Below are 16417 nucleotides of genomic sequence, written 5' to 3'. Positions count from 1 at the left end.
GTTTACTTTTTTCCTCACCACCTCTCCTCCTTCATTCTCTATGTAAATCCCTGCTTATATCTTTCCACTCCCAGTTTCCCTCACTTGCATCTCACAGGTTTTTTTGTTAATTTGAAGGACACATCTAAAGGTGAGAATAAGGAATAAAATTCTTCTAGTATTATCGTGTCAGACTCTACCTGATCTATAATTCCTTTTAGTGTTTTTCTTTATAATAAAATTGAGATCTACAACATTTAGTGAATAAATACTTATCCTTTTTTATTAGCCTGATGAATTGTTCCTTCAATTTGTATCCAATAGCCATCTTCAAATGTTTTAATAATATTGTTTTTCAGTCTACTTGCAAGAACTTGAATGGCTTGAATAAATATAGGCAATAAATGAAAACAGTAGAGGTATCGTAATACCTGACCTCAAGTCATTCTAGAAAGCCCCAGTGGCAAAGAAAACATGGTCTCATCACAAATAGGAGTCATAACAACTTACAGAACTAGAATACATAAATAAATAAGTGGAGCCATGTAGGATTAAGGGTAGAGTCCCATGTCTGTTCCGCCAAAAGGCTCAGGTTGCTCAGGAAGGCAGGATGCCAGAAGTTTGACTGTGCTTACCCCATTCCACTATTCCACTGCAGGGTGGTGTGTTGGGAGCGATGCCCTTAAAACCCTCCTTTCTTGATGTTAATATTACAGTTAGAGTTGAGCATGACTGGGTTCATGGAAAATCCTCAGCCAGCTGCAGAAGATTCATACAAATCTGGTGGTCAGGATGAATACTGATATGATAAAGTTGTGACCTTGCTGAGAAATACATCTGATGTTGAGATGCCCAATGTAACATTCTGAAAAACCAACATCCTGCTAACTAATAGATATGACAAACCTGTGACCTTTCTGACATCCTATTGACATCAGCCATTTGCCTGACCTCAAGAACTGTGTCCTTGGCCTGGGTAAATGTTTCACACTCCCTCCCCCTCCCTCTGTTACCCCTTTTATGGTATAAATTCAGCCTTGGGAAAAAATAAAATTGTTGCCTTGATCAGACTCTTGTCTTGGTGTCCTTCTTCATGTCTCTTGTCCCCCATTCTCTTCCAGGTACCCTCTACACCCTCTTTGACTGTCCTGTAGGACGAAACATTCGTGTCAGGTGGCTGTGAGAAAGGATCCAGTACACTGGTACACCGTTTGGTATGGAGAAGTGCAGTATGAGTGCAAAACTTAGCCAGAGCTGGCTCAAGGTCCCCAGAACTGCAAGGTGGCCAGGGCAGTCTGATTCTCAGGATCTTGGGCATCCAGGTGCTGCTGGGATGCCCCGGAAGAGCTAAGAACAGAGTGAGGGCATGCAGGGCTTTATCTAGCATGGGAACAAGAGGGAAAAGGGGCTGCTCTGACTGGTCCCCTGGGGAAAGTCCTTGGCTGGACGGTGGGGGCAGGCTTGAGCTTGGTGGCAGCACAGGCAGCTGAAAGCACAGGGAGGCCTTCTGTGAGAGATTAGGATGTAGCTCTGTAGGAGAAGGGCTTTTCTAAGGCTCCCCATGGAGGCTCCCTTGAAAAGAGGCAGTCCATGGTTTCAAGTCATTTATTGTCATGGTGGAAAGTGGATGAATAAAACCATCCCACTTCTCAGAGTGGGTCTGAGTTTAAATACCTTTTGCAGGAAGAGGTGTCTGGGAAGGAAGGTTCATTGGCTAAACTTGCAGGCCTTTATGTTGGTCATTAAAATGGAAGTCTTTCTTGAGCCTCAATGACCTGTGGTCACATCCTCTACTTGGGAAGGGTCCCTTATGTGACTGATAGTTACAAGTCTATGGAGCGCTGCAGGCCAGTAACTGGCCTGGCTTCTTGGGAGTCAGGTGAAACTCCTACTATCCCTAGGGCTTGTCTTACAATCTTCTACTCTAATTGGTGCTGTATACAAGAAGGCTACCTGAAAGGACGGTGCTGCCTCATAAGTTCTATTGATACTCCTTCCTATTAAAGGCATTTACAGTGTGGAAGCTGAGGTTTAGAGAATTTGGGGAACATTTGTAACATAATTCATGGCACAGTGAAAGGGGAGTGTCTGGATTTAAGCAGGAGTCTAAGGAATTTTAGTTTTTATACCCTCCCCTTGTATTTCTTCCCTTAGTTTAGTTATACTTTCAGAGGGGAAACCAGGAAAGGGAATTACGCTTGAAATGTAAATAAGTAAAATAACCAATAATAAAAATGGAAATTATTTTCAAATATATTTAACATCATTTCTTCTCTTTTTCTTCCTTTAAGTCCTCCCATCATTTTTCTCACAACCCCATGCTGAAAGGCCACCCTTAATCCCTTTGGAATTACATTGCAACATTAGAAAGCAGCTATACTATAACTTTAACATTGTATTTTATCCAGTCCTCTGTCTATCCTGCTTGAGTTCTCGTAAACCTTAAGTATAAGCATTTAAGTCATTAATGAATATGCTTTATAGTGAATTCATATAAATCTCTAGCCATTTTTCTCAGAATGGTATTTACAAGATAAAGTTGTATTTTTATTATTTTTTATTTTAAATCTTTTATCTGTGTGCATGCATGTGTACTGGTCTCTGCTTGGTACACACACACAGTTCAGAAGAGAATGATAATTCTTCTTGGATGTAGGCCACTATGTGTATCTGGGAAGTGACCTAGGTTTCCTGCAATAGTGTTAAGTGCTTTTAAGTATTCTCTACAAGTAGTACTTCTCCACTCCCACACAAGTTTCCGAAATTGATAAATAACTAAGTCTCAAGCTTGTGATCTCATAAAATCAACAATGCCAACCAATCAGAGCTTCCAGGGACTAAACCACTACCCAAAGTCTATATATGGTCTGACCATAGGCTACAACGGCATATGTAGCAGTGAATAGCCTTGTTGAGGCACCAGTGGAAAGGGAAACACTTGTTCCTGTCAAGACTGGACCCCCAGTGTAGAGGATTGTTTGGGATGGTAATGGGAGGTGGTTGGAGAGGGAAAAACCCATATAGAAGGGGAAGGGGAGTTGTTAGGGGGATAATGGACAGGAAACTGGGAATAGTAATAGCATTTGAAATATAAATGGAAGAAAAAAATTTTAAAAATTTTAAAAAAAGAGTCTAAATTATATTCAAGTAGTTTTTCTTGCTGGTGTGGAAACTGAATTTCTCAAATGAGAAATGTGAATTCGTTTTTCACTTCCTCTATATGGCTTTTAGTAATTTTCATATGTTACTGATTGGTCCAACCTTTAATCTGTTGACATTTTCAATATGCCTTGTTCATGCATAATCAAAGGAAGAAGGTTCACTAAGTTTTAAAGAGAGAGCAAGGCTAAAAAAAAAACCTACTGAAGTTCTCACTGAGAAAAACAAAACAAAACAAAACAAACCAGAACAAAATCCATGTTAAGCATCTTTCTTTCATTGTTTAAGCTTTCCACTTTTATTTATAATTTTCACTAAATTTGATATAATTTCAGTGTTCTATTTTTAGTAACAATGAAATGAACACATATTATATTGACTAGGATTTTGTCCTGAGCAGTTGTTCTTTGGATTAGTTTCACTTAGTTGTCATGACAACATATTTTTTCGAAAATGATAAAATATAAGTACAGTTTTTCCTTCCGTTTGATCTTTGGCCTGCTGGTTTATCTTGTTTCTCACATCCTCAGAGGCATGCTGAAAATTCACAGTGGCCAAGTCAGCACCATGTATTTTATAGGTTGAAGCCAAGAACTTAGAAAAGAAATTATAGGTTTTCTCTCCACATAGTCTGTTAGCAAGTTTCAGAGTGTGAGTTGCTCGATGCTTGCTCACTTTGGCATTCAGGCTTTCAAACTGTGAGTGAATGTCCTCTACAGAGTTGAAACGAAAAGTCATAGAGAGCTGGGCTTCAGTGCTGCCTTTTTCCCCAAAGAGACCAAGGCCAAGGCAGAAGAAATGCTGAAGGGGGAGAAGATGTTTCCTGTGGAGTTGCTTTTATTCATGATTTGAAACAGCACCAAGGCAAAGAGGGTGTTGGCTGAACTCAGCTGCTCCATGGTGAAGGCTCCTCTGTGTCAGTTCTTGCTCCCCTTGCTAGACACCTAGGAGGAAGCTCTTAGGGCCAACTGCAGCCTTTATTCAGAAAGGAGAGTATCTTACTGGCCAGCTCAAGCTGGAAAGAGAGACTTTTTCTCCTCTGGTACATGCTTAAAACTGAACTTGCACCCTTCAGAGAGGCAGACACGCCTGGGAAGCCAGAGGAGACTACTCTCTGCCCACATTTCTGACTCTAGAGGAAAATGTCTAGCACCATCTGGCCCCCTGTGCACAGGGTCCTGAGCAAAGACTGGGCAGGCCCTTCTGGTTGCTGCCCTCATGGAGAGCTGAAACCCAGCTCTGTGAAGCTACTCCAGGCCGGAGACCAGAGGTAAGACCAACTTTTCTGCTCCAAGTGACCTGCCTTGTGGACTCAGGACACACGACCACAGGAACACCGAAAGACCAGTAGGCAGGAACTACTACACAGCTGAAAGCAGAACACTGTTCCCATAACTGGCTCAAAAAGTTGGAGTCAGTCCGTGTATAGTCTTTCCATAGTGGTTTAGTCCCTGGAAGCTCTTGTTGGGTGGCATTGTTGTTCCTATGGGGATGCAAGCTCCTTCAACACTCAGTCCTTCCTCTAATTCCCCACAAGGGGGTCCTTTTCTCAATTCAGTGGTTTGCTGCTAGCATTCGCCTCTATATTGGACATGCTCTGGATGTGTCTCTCAGGAGAGAACTATATCCGATTCCTTTCAGCATTCACTTCTTAGCTTCATCTGTCTTATCTAGTTTTGGTGGCTGTATATATATGAGCCACACGTGGGGCAGGCTCTGAATGGCTGTTCCTTCAGTCGGTGCTCAAAACTTTGCTTCCATATCCACACCTATGGATATTTTCCCCGTTAAAGAAGGAGTGAAAGCATCCACATTTTGGTCATCCTTCTTCTTGAGCTTCCTGAGTTCTGTGGATTGCATCTTTGGTAACTGGAGCTTTTGGGCTAATATCTACTTATCAATTTGTGCATACCAAGTGGGTTTTTCTGTGATTGCATTACCTCACTCAGGATGATATTTTCTAGTTCATTGCATTGGCCTATGAATTTCATGAAGTCCATTGTTTTTGATAGTTGAGTTGTATTCCATTGTGTAGAGGTACCATATTTTTGGAATACCTTCCTTTGTTGAAGGGCATCTGGGTATAAAAGCTTCTGGTTGTTATAAATAAGGTTGCTATGCACATAGGAGACCATGTGTCTTTGTTGTATGTTGGAGCATCTTTTGGGTATATGCCCAGGAGTGGTACATCTGGGTCATCAGGTAGTAGAATGTCCAATTTTCTCAGGAACCTACAGACTGATTTCTAGAGTGGTTGTACCAGTTTGTAATCCCATCAAAAAAAATGATGGAGTGTTCCTCTTTCTCCATATTCTCACCAGCATCTGCCAATACCTGAGTTTTTATCTTATCCATTGTGACTGGTGTGAGGTAGAATCTCAGGCTTGTTTTGATTTGCACTTCCCTGAAGCCTAAGGATGTTGAACATTTCTTTAGGTGCTTTTTGGCCATTTGATATTCCTCAGCTAAGAATGTTTAGCTCTGTAACCCACTTTTAATAGGTTATTTGGTTCTCTGGAATCTAACTTCCTGAGTTCTTTGTATATTTTGGATATTAGACCTCTATTGTTTTAGGATAGGTAAAGATGTTTTCCCATTCTGTTGACTGCTGTTTTGTCCTAACAACAGTGTCTTTTTCCTTACAGAAGCTTTGCAGTTTTATGAGGTCCCATTTGTGGATTCTTGATTGTCGAGCATAAGCCATTGGTGTTTTGTTCATGAAATTCTCCCCAGTGCCCATGTGTTCAAGACTCTTCCTCACTTTTTCTTCTATTTGTTTGAATGTATCAGGTTTGATGTGGAGGCCCTTGATCCACTTGGACTTAAGTTTTGTACAGGGTGATAAGATTGGATGGAGGCTGGGGCCCGAACCTTGCTTCTCATGGCCCAGAGCTCCCTGCTCCCAAACCCCGTGGGAGAGAGAGCTCATCGCCCAGACAGGTGGGCACTGCTGAGACTGCAGGGCAGGAGAGACCACCAGTATTGCCCACCCCTTCCCACATCCATGTCCAAGAGGAAACTGTATACAGCCTCTGGGAATATGAAGATAGGGGCACTCAACTCTGCGGTCCAGACGTCAGCAGTTTGATAGTACACATAACAGCTCTAGAACAAAAAAAAAAAAAACACACCCGGGAGGAATAGAAGGGAGGAAATAATCAAACTCAGAGTTGAAATCAACCAAGTAGAAACAAAAAGGACTATACAAACAATCAACAGAACCAAAAGCTGGTTGTTTGAGAAAAACAACAAGATAGATAAACCCTTAGCCAGACTAACCAGAGGACACAGAGAGTGTGTCCAAATTAACAAAATCAGAAATGAATAGGGAGGCATAACTACAGAGCCAGAGGAAATTCAAAAAATCATCAGATCCTACTACAAGAGCCTATATTCAACAAAACTTGAAAATCTGCAGGATATGGACAATTTCCTAGATAGATACAAGGTACCGAAGTTCAATCAGGAACAAATAAAACATTTAAACAACCCCATAACTACTAAAGACTTAGAAGCAGTCATTAAAAGTCTCGCAACCAAAAAGAACCCAGGTTCAGATGGGTTCAGTGCAGAATTCTATCAGACCTTCATAGAAGACCTCACACCAATACTATCCAAACTATTCCACAGAATTGAAACAGATGGAGCACTACCGAATTCCTTCTATGAAGCCACAATTACTCTTATACCTAAACCACACAAAGACCCAACAAAGAAAGTGAACTTCAGACCAATTTCCCTTATGAATATCGATGCAAATATACTCAATAAAATTCTTGCAAAACAAATCCAAGAGCACATCAAAACAATCATCCATCATGATCAAGTAGGCTTTATTCTAGGGATGCAGGGGTTATTTAATATATGGAAAACCACCAATGTAATCCACTATATAAACAAACTGAAAGATAAAAACCACATGATCATTTCCCTGATGACTAAGGATGTTGAGCAGTTCTTTAGGTACTTCTCAGCCATTCGATATTCCTCAGCTGAGAATTCTTTGCTTAGCTCTATACCCCATTTTTAGTGGGATTATTTGGCTCTCTGTAGTCTAACTTCTTGAGTTCCTTGTATATTTTGGATATTATCTGTTTGTTACCATTTTGTCCTATGCCAATGTCCTTTGCCTTACAGAATCTTTGCGGTTTTATGAGTTCCCATTTTTGGATTCTTGATCTTAGAGCATAAGCCATTGGTGTTTTGTTCAGGAAATTTTACCTAGTGCCCATGTGATTGAGATTCTTCCCCCTTTTTCTTCTATTAATTTGAGTGTATCTAGTTCAATTTCGTGGTCCTTGATCCACTTGGACTTAATCTTTGTACACACTCTCCCTACTTACTCAATATAGTACTCAAAGTCCTAGCCAGAGCAATCAGAGAATGACAGGAGGTCAAAGGGATGCAAATTGGAAAGGGAGAAGTGAAAATATCCCTATTTCCAGATGATATAACTTTATGTTTAAATGACCCAAAAGATCCACCAGAGAACTACTAAGCCTGATAAACAACTTCAGCAAAGTAACTAATTATAAAATTAACTCAAACAAATCAATAGCCTTCCTTTACTCAAAGGATAAACAGGGTGAGAAAGAAATTAGGAAATAACCCACCCCCACACACAATAGTAACAAATAACAGAAAATACCTCGGTGTGACTTTAACTAAATCTGTAAGACAAGAACTTCAAGTCTCTGAAGAAAGTAATTGAAGATCTCAGAATATGGTCAGATCTCCCATGCTCATGGATTGGCAGGATCAATATAGTAAAAATGACCATTTTATCAAAAGCAATCCACATATTCAATGCAATCTCCATGAAAATGCCAACTTAGTTTTTCATAGAGTAGAAAGAGCAATTTGCAAATTCATTTGGTATAACAAAAAAAAAAGGATAGAAAAAACTATCTTCAACAGTAAAAGAATTTCTCGGGGAAATCACCAGCCCTGAACTCAAGCAGTTTTACAGAGCAAGCAGTATTACAGAATATGGTATTGGTACAGAGACAGGCAGATATATCAGTGGAATAGAATTGAAGATCCAGAAATGAACCCACACACCTATGGTCACTTGATCTTTGACAAAGGAGCTAAAACCATCCAATGGAAGAAAAATATAGCATTGTCAACAAACGATGCTTGTTCAACTGGAGGTCAGCATATAGAAGAGATCATAGATCTTTATGGAGAAACTACACTATTCTTTTTCTAGATGATTAATGCTTTTTAAATATTCATATTTTTATTTCTCAGTTATTTTCAGGACTTGGCCAATAAGGTTCATTATATAGTGTGTGGGAATTTATGCAGAGATTTTTAAATTAAGTGCTGGGAGGAGTAAATGCTCAGTGCTCATACCTTAATGGGACAGGTATATCGACCTTTCCTATACTCAGAAATATCCCCAATATAGAACAATAGAGACTATAAGTCTTGGGGTTTGGTAGATGTGCCACGATATAGTATCTGCCTGATGCGATATGGCCATTTTAATCATGAACAAGCAGCATCAGATGTGGATACCTGCATAATATTGGCACAAGATTTATTCTTCAATATTCTGTTATGAATAGAGAAAGAACTCATGAGTTTTTACCAATCTTGATTTAATGTTACTTAGTAGTGATATCTGCAGGACTGTAGCTACACTATCTATAGGAGGAAGTCTTTCAATGGTTCAGTCATAACATTCTATCTATGGTCATATGAGCTAATATAATTAAACTCATTGTTCAAAAAATATATAAATTTGGGAAAGGTACTTGAAAAAGAACATCAACAGGACAAGAAGAGGAGATAATTATGTGTTCCTTATGATCATAATAAATTGTGAACATATATGAAATTTTAAAAGTTAATAAAAAAAGAAAAAGTGTTAAGTAAGTAAAAAAATTCTATTAGTATAATTTTATATATAAATTTTTTCTTTAAGTAAAGTATTTGATAGTATTTCACAAAAGAATGGATACTTTCCTGACAGATAGATTTAAAAAGTTCCTTATGACAGAATGAAAATTTGTTAAGTACTGCACAAAGACATGGAAATCCATCCATCATAGAATTGTGTTTGTTATTTAAAAAAGCTGGTATACAAGAGTACTAGCAAACATAACTTTAATATAGTTTTCTTTCAAACTCACAATATTAGTTTAGACGACCATGAATATTCTTATAAGTATAAACTTGCAGAAAAGTTTGTCTTAGAATCTCATGAGGACACACATTTTTTAAAAACCCAAGGGGGTCAGAGAATCACTCTCATATTCATAGTGTCTGGTTACAGGGAAGGAGTAATTTTGGTTTCTTCATTTATTTATTTTTTTTTGCTGTAATAACCACATGAACACAGCATTTAAAAAGCAGAGTTATCATCCATCCTCTACCCTCACTTCCAGATCTGCTCTCCTGCTGCCTCTTAGATATGGAAGAAAGTTCTGGAAACCAGTGGCAGAGGGCATATCTTCATATTTTCAGAAATGAGTCTAAGTTGTAGTATTGATTTATACATAAAACATTCATAAAGTTAGAACATAACTTTTTGTGGGGCTGTAGTTGATGTTTAATTCTAAGTAATTTGATAACAAAAAGTTTCTTGTCAATGAAGTATGTAATATTTATTGATACTTTACAGGCTATATATATTTAACTCCTAAGAATGGACATTTGATTTCTTCTGTTTTATCACTTAGCAAATTATTATAATCCTTCATATTTCATATTTTAGAGTTTTATACTAGTATAATGTAGTTATTTGTTAGATTCTTATTTTCACAGATACCATTTGTTAGATTCACATTTTCACATAAAGTTTTCATATTCCTTAATTTTCAATACTTTTGACAGTATAGTATTTATCATAAAATTTTCAAAGTGTAATTTATGAACTGGAATATCATTTCAAAATTGTACATAATGTTCTGGAATAATTTCTAATATGTTTTCTAAGTGATTTGAATGGGTGAATCATTTTCAGGATATTTCATAATGTGATTATAAGAGATCTATCATTCTTTTGACTGATTCAACATTTCAGCGTAACTATGTAGGCACTGCTTAAAATAATGTTGGCATTAATAGTGACAAGTTATTTTTGAATTATAGTTTATAGAATATGATTAAGTACATTTGGCTGTGTATGGTGGCACAAGATTGTAACACTATGACCTGAGGGGGAAGCTGGACGTTCAGGATCTAAGTCATTCCAAACTAGGGTGCAATTGTGTCTAACTAAGGCTGCATAAAACCAGAGATTTAATAGTCTGTTCAATCACATGACTAGTTACAAATAAAGCTGTTTTATTAACTCTTTTATAAGAATATTTTATTCTTTATTTAAGATTTTCATTTATACAATATACTGTGTTGATGTACACCCCTATCTTCTTACTACTAGGTCCTCCCATAGATGAGTACAAATAAGGTTTAAATTTACTTTTAATTTAGATTCACACAAATAGGAGAGAACAGAAGATTTTGGGCTCTCACTTACTGAGTTTCACTCAACATTGCCCCAGTGCTTTAATAAGAGTTTGTTTGGCAAGATTGTGAAATAAACAAGAATATATTAGTTTTAACTAAATAAGAAATTGTATGTATATTTAGCTAACTTTTCAGCTATTTTAATTTTATTTTATAGAGAAATACTTAGGCTACAGCTACTGTTTAGGCTTATTATCTGCTAAATTATAGAAAAACCCATAACCCATGATCATAACTAATGTGTCTATGCTGTACTCTTTGTTCATTATTGACTTCACAAATAATTCAGAAAACTGCTTTCTGGCAAATGTCAGCGTCAGTTTAATCAGAACTATTGAGAATCTTAAGTAAACATAGAAAATTCAGCCAACATTTACTTATTTTTTAAGTTAACATTGGCCTTATTTTCCCTTATAATCTTGCACTCAGTTTGGCTGCTTTGTTTGTTTAGTTTTGTTTTAAAGGATGACAATTAAAACCTGAATATCAATGAGTGAGGACCAAAGCTTTGCCCTTTCACCATTGTTTAAGAACATTAGACCATGCTATGCATTGAAATTATCATATACTACAACCCATATAAACAAATATTTTGCCTTGTGAATATGTATATTATATATGACACATATACACTAATACCTTTAGCTATTAAAAATGCAAGACTTTAATGTACAGTAATCTTCTCTGCTTTGAATCATTGTCTGAGATCCCCTTTTACGTAACACTCAATATATCCTCCAATATTTCTCCTTCCATCATTATTTTGATAAAATTTGAAGAAAGAAACGTTGAACGTCCCCAGGGTTTTTAAATTTTATCAACATCTAGTTCCATGCCTATTCTATGGGAAAAAGGTGAAGGTCAAGATCTGAGAAATAATTCTCAAGAATCTGAAGCCATTTCTCTTTTATTCCCATATTCTGTCATTGTTAGAAATGTTAATTTTCATTAAAATATTTCATGCATGAACTCCATGCCTTATGATTTCTTTACTCATTGCATTTTTTTTGTCCATCCTGACTTAGCGCAGAATGGATGATGGAGCAGAGGATCTTGAAATCCAAATTTAACCATATTATTTCTTTCAACTTTGAATTTTCATTAACAATTTTCCAGTTGTCACATATGGCTAGGAAGCTAAATCTTAATACTGTCGCCTTTTCGCACTCTATTCAGTCATCCTGATAACAGCATCAATTTTCCAAGTCTCTGATCTCACTAAAAATTAATGAATTAGTAAATTATCAGCATTTTTCATTAGCATCATGTTAATGGTAGATATTGTTGTACTGAGATTTCTATGTTAAGGACAAGATGCTTACTTGATTTGAATTCTAATATACTTCATGCATTGAAAGAAAATTTAAAATGTCAAGGTCTTCAAAGTGCATTTTATGTCTTCTTATTTTGGTAGATGGAGCATCAGTGCATTACTGTAGACAACTGAGCCCTGCCTAGACCCATAAAGATGGTACCCATGTTGGACAAAGTGTAGCCTTTGGTTTATTATTCAGGTATGGTTTCCAATTGCCTTTCAATACTTTACTACAGAAAACAGTTAGACAATGATGAAAGGTGAAATGTCAAATGTGATTCTTTTTCTAACACAGATAGATGGTTTGATCCCAAATATTGAAATTGTGGCTATTTTGTTAATAATTTCTACATCAACTCTATGTGATATATAATTACATTTAAAAAATAGTCCATTTGAATTATTAATCAAATCAATCATGATAATTTTTGCATAAAGATTCACCATAGTATTAATGCTGATATTGTAGATTTGTATGATACATGTTTTTCTTATAATTGCAGAAATTCATAAATATCCCATTCTCTCAAATTCCTTTGGAAAATCATGCATAATCAGAGCTTTGTCAATGAATTCATACTCCTGGGATTTTCACAAAACCCCCAAATTAAGAAAATAACATTTGTTATATTTTTATTGGTCTATATTGCAACTCTTGTGGGTAACATGATGATTGTGGTGACCATCGTCTACAGCCCTGCCCTTCTGGGCTCACCCATGTACTTCTTCTTGGCATTCCTGTCCTTCTTGGATGCTTGTGTCTCCTCTGTTGTCACACCAAAGATGATCGTGGACATGGTTTACGAGAGGAAAAGCATCTCTTTTGAATGTTGTATGACACAGGTCTTTGCTGTGCACTTTCTTAGTGCGGTGGAGGTCACTGTCCTGGCAGCCATGGCCTATGACCGCTATGTGGCCATTTGCAAGCCGTTACACTACTCTTTCATCATGAATCGGAGGCTCTGTGGCAGTCTGGTGGGGGTAGCCTGGGCTGGAGGATTCTTGCATTCTATCATACAAATTGCCTTTACTTTGCAATTGCCCTTCTGTGGACCCAATGTCATTGATCATTTCATATGTATCTTGTTTCCATTGTTGAAGCTTGCCTGCACTGACATACACATTTTTATCATTTTGGTGTTTGCCAACAGTGGGTCTTTCTGCATAATTATATTCTCATTTTTGCTCATTTCCTATGGTGTTATACTGTTCTCTCTGAGAGCCCACAGCTCTGAAGGGCGCCGTAAGGCTCTCTCTACCTGTGGATCCCATATTACAGTTGTAGTTTTGTTCTTCGTTCCTTGTATATTAATATATGCACGGCCCACATCTGCATTTTCTTTTGAGAAAAATGTTTTTGTGTTTATAGATGTTTTGACACCACTGCTTAATCCTATGGTTTACACTTTCAGGAATAAGGAAATGATAAATGCCATCAGGAAAATGTGGAAGAGGCTAATAGTTGTTTCTGATAAATATTAAAAGATTGTATGCTTCCAACACTGAAATGGCTCAGTAGATAAAGTACTTGCTGTTTAAGAATGAGGACTATTTGGATCCTTACCACTCATGTCCAAAGCCAAGTATGTTAGATTGTTTTTAACTCACTGTGGGTGAACCAGAACCAGGCAGTCCCAGGTTTGAATTGGGCTACTAATCGCTGAATAGCACAGTTTGTTCAAGGCTCAGTCTTTCCCAGATCTTTTTTCAAGGAAATGAAGTAGAGAAGGATAAACAAGGATATTCAATGCCTCCTCAAGTTCTGCTGGCATACGCATGAGTTCCAGCATTTCCTTTGTGTTCACATACATTCACACACACACACACACACACACACACACACAAACACACACACATGCACACACACGCAACTTATAGAGAAGTACATGAAGCTATTCTATAGATAATGCATTAACACTGTATGTGAGAAATCCATATGTGAGATTACACTTACACAATATGAATTGAATAGTCGGATTGTTATAAAAAGTTAAAGTTCGACTCAGTATAAAATTTGAATTGCTTTTGGAAGAGATGATGTGAAGCTTCACATTAAATTTTACCATTCCAGTACTGAAAATATTTTATGCATTAATACAACAATAAAATCAAAAATTCTGTAACAGAAATAGGAGCAAAATATAGAGCATTGTAACTTTTTTTTGTAACTTATGAGTTGTAGAGATATCAGAATCTTATTGATTTTGGAATGGAATATTTTTACTTATTTGCAAATATTTTTAAAAAATTGTTTTAAAGATAATAAAAAGTAAAGTTAATTGAGTTATTTACTGTTATAAATCTAAGTATTTTAAAAGGAATTTGCTATTAAAATGCCTATTGAAATTGGTTGATGGACTAAATGTGTCTTGAAATTGGGAGAAAAAAATGTACTGAAAATTTGTTATCATATTTTCCAATGTTTCCCATATTCCAGAGCAATATAGGTTTCTTAGTGAGATTCTGTTAACTAGAAATTCAGAGAGAAGAAAATAATTACAAACCTTATATTATTTTTAAATTTAATATGTGAAGACAGGATTTCTTTTTCACAGTCTCACTCTATATCTCTGGCTGGCTATGTAGACCCAACTGAATTCACTTCACTAATTTTAAAACTGTTTAAAACTGTTCCTTATACTCACTTTCCTAATGAGTTTTCACATATTGTTGTTAACTTGATATTCAATATTGCTTCTAATAAAATCATACAATAGAAAACTTTGTTAAGTGGGTAGGAAAATGCCAAAAAATTGTCTAAAATGACAATCTCACATATAAAATTGTTAGTGTCTTCTTGCTTATCATTACCTAGTAAATATTACCTGATGCTAAATATAATCCATGTCATCTAATTATTTTGTATTACGACAAAGGAATAAAACTAAAATTAACGGAAAATAACCCTTAAGTCTTGAACACATTCACTCTAGACAGTTAGTATTTGAAAGATTTTGTTTTGTTGTTACTGTTGTTTTGATGAATCATTTAAGTTCGGAATTTACTGTGGTGTGCTAACAAAGCGAAAAATACATGAAACTAGGCTTTAAAACAGTGAAAAGTAACAAGCTGTGGAAGTACAAGATTTCTGTTAAGATGTCAACTCAATGTTCTGTCCCCTCACATTACATATTCTTTAATATGGTCTGTCCAATACATGGTAAGAGAAAAAGATTTTTCATTTTTTAGACTCTTTATTTTCCGTTTTTAAATTTTTGCTCAAGCTTGGTATACTGACTTATGCTTCAATTCCAGTACTGAGAAAGTTGGATATTTGAAATTGATTCAAGTACCAGTCTAGCAAGATCCAAAGAATGAGGAATTTCTAAAAAATCAAGAAACTATCTATTCTTGAAAAAAAGACCTATAAAGAGAGAAAAGCTCTTACTACTGCAACTAAATTCAGGAATAAAACAAGAGTATCTTTTGTCTCTATTCCTATGTAATATAGTAAGGTATCTCAAGGCAATACTGTAATGGTTAAAGTGCACAGTTAGTGCGAGGACATGGAACCATCAAGTTCAGGAGCATCCAGATGCACACATAAGGGAATTTTTATTAAGTTAGCTGCTCAGCATGCATGTGAGGCTTTCTTTCTGTTAGGTTTATATATGGACAAGCTTTGAGAATTCTGGAATTTTGCTTTCTTTAAAAAACACAGAAATATAAGAATGTGCTTTCCTTTTAATCTCAGGTATGGGGGTGTCAGCCTGCTTCTGGTTGATCCCCAGCAACTGGCTATCATTTTGCTTGGCCTCCTGCAGTAGTGTGGTATTGTTAGGTGTAGGTAGTTCTGTGATTATGTGACATTTGGAATTCTGGGGACTTTGCAGAGAGTGTATAAATCATAGTGCTCCCAAAGGGTGGTGGTAGTGGTTGTTTATCATTCTATGGGATGGTTTACAGTTTGTTAGTAGTCTTTCTCAAACAAAAAGCAAAGGGAACAACATTAAATTTAGGGAAGTCTCTGTTTCTCTCTCCCCTTTATCTTTCTTTCTCTCTTATCTAGTGATAGGAGATTAAACTGTGGGTTGGAAAAAGAACACCCCAAGTATCAAAATAAAATAAAATAAAATAAAAAACTATAGTTTTTTTGTTTTTTGTTTTGTTTTTTGTTTGTTTTTGATTTTTGATTTTTGACATGGAAGGATCACTTGAAACATAGGCAATACTGTTCTCTGAGTTTGAGTATCAAACAAACATGTACAGTAACCATTCTATATCTAGGTTGTGAAATCAACATTATCTGCTTCCTCTAGCTCCTATTGCCATGATCTCCAACTCTGAAGCACTTTATTACTGAATTGCGAACCACATGAAGCATTTCCTTAAGTTACAGTTGTCATGAGTTTTAATAGGTTTAGAAAGATCCTATCAAGCGCTATAATAGAGACCATTTAAATGCTATGTTTCCAGCATTGGGCTTTATATTTCCACTGCACTAGTCATATTGTGTGGCACAGAGTTAAGATGGTTCTTTCCTGC

At 36.5% G+C, this 16417-nt stretch overlaps 1 protein-coding gene across 1 annotated transcript; it reads left to right on the top strand.

Annotated features, from left to right (window-relative positions):
• Positions 1-12478: 12478 nt before the first annotated feature.
• Positions 12479-13414, top strand: Or4c109b (olfactory receptor family 4 subfamily C member 109B). The gene is given in 1 exon segment (NM_001000924.1): positions 12479-13414. A coding segment is annotated over 1 exon segment (936 nt).
• Positions 13415-16417: the final 3003 nt, after the last annotated feature.

The sequence above is a fragment of the Rattus norvegicus genome, chromosome 3 (genome assembly GCF_021556685.1).
Source record: "Rattus norvegicus strain SHRSP/BbbUtx chromosome 3, alternate assembly SHRSP_T2T, whole genome shotgun sequence".
NCBI lineage: Eukaryota > Metazoa > Chordata > Mammalia > Rodentia > Muridae > Rattus > Rattus norvegicus.
The sequence above is the reverse complement of the archived record's forward strand: the minus strand, read 5'-3'. Positions and strand labels throughout refer to the sequence as shown.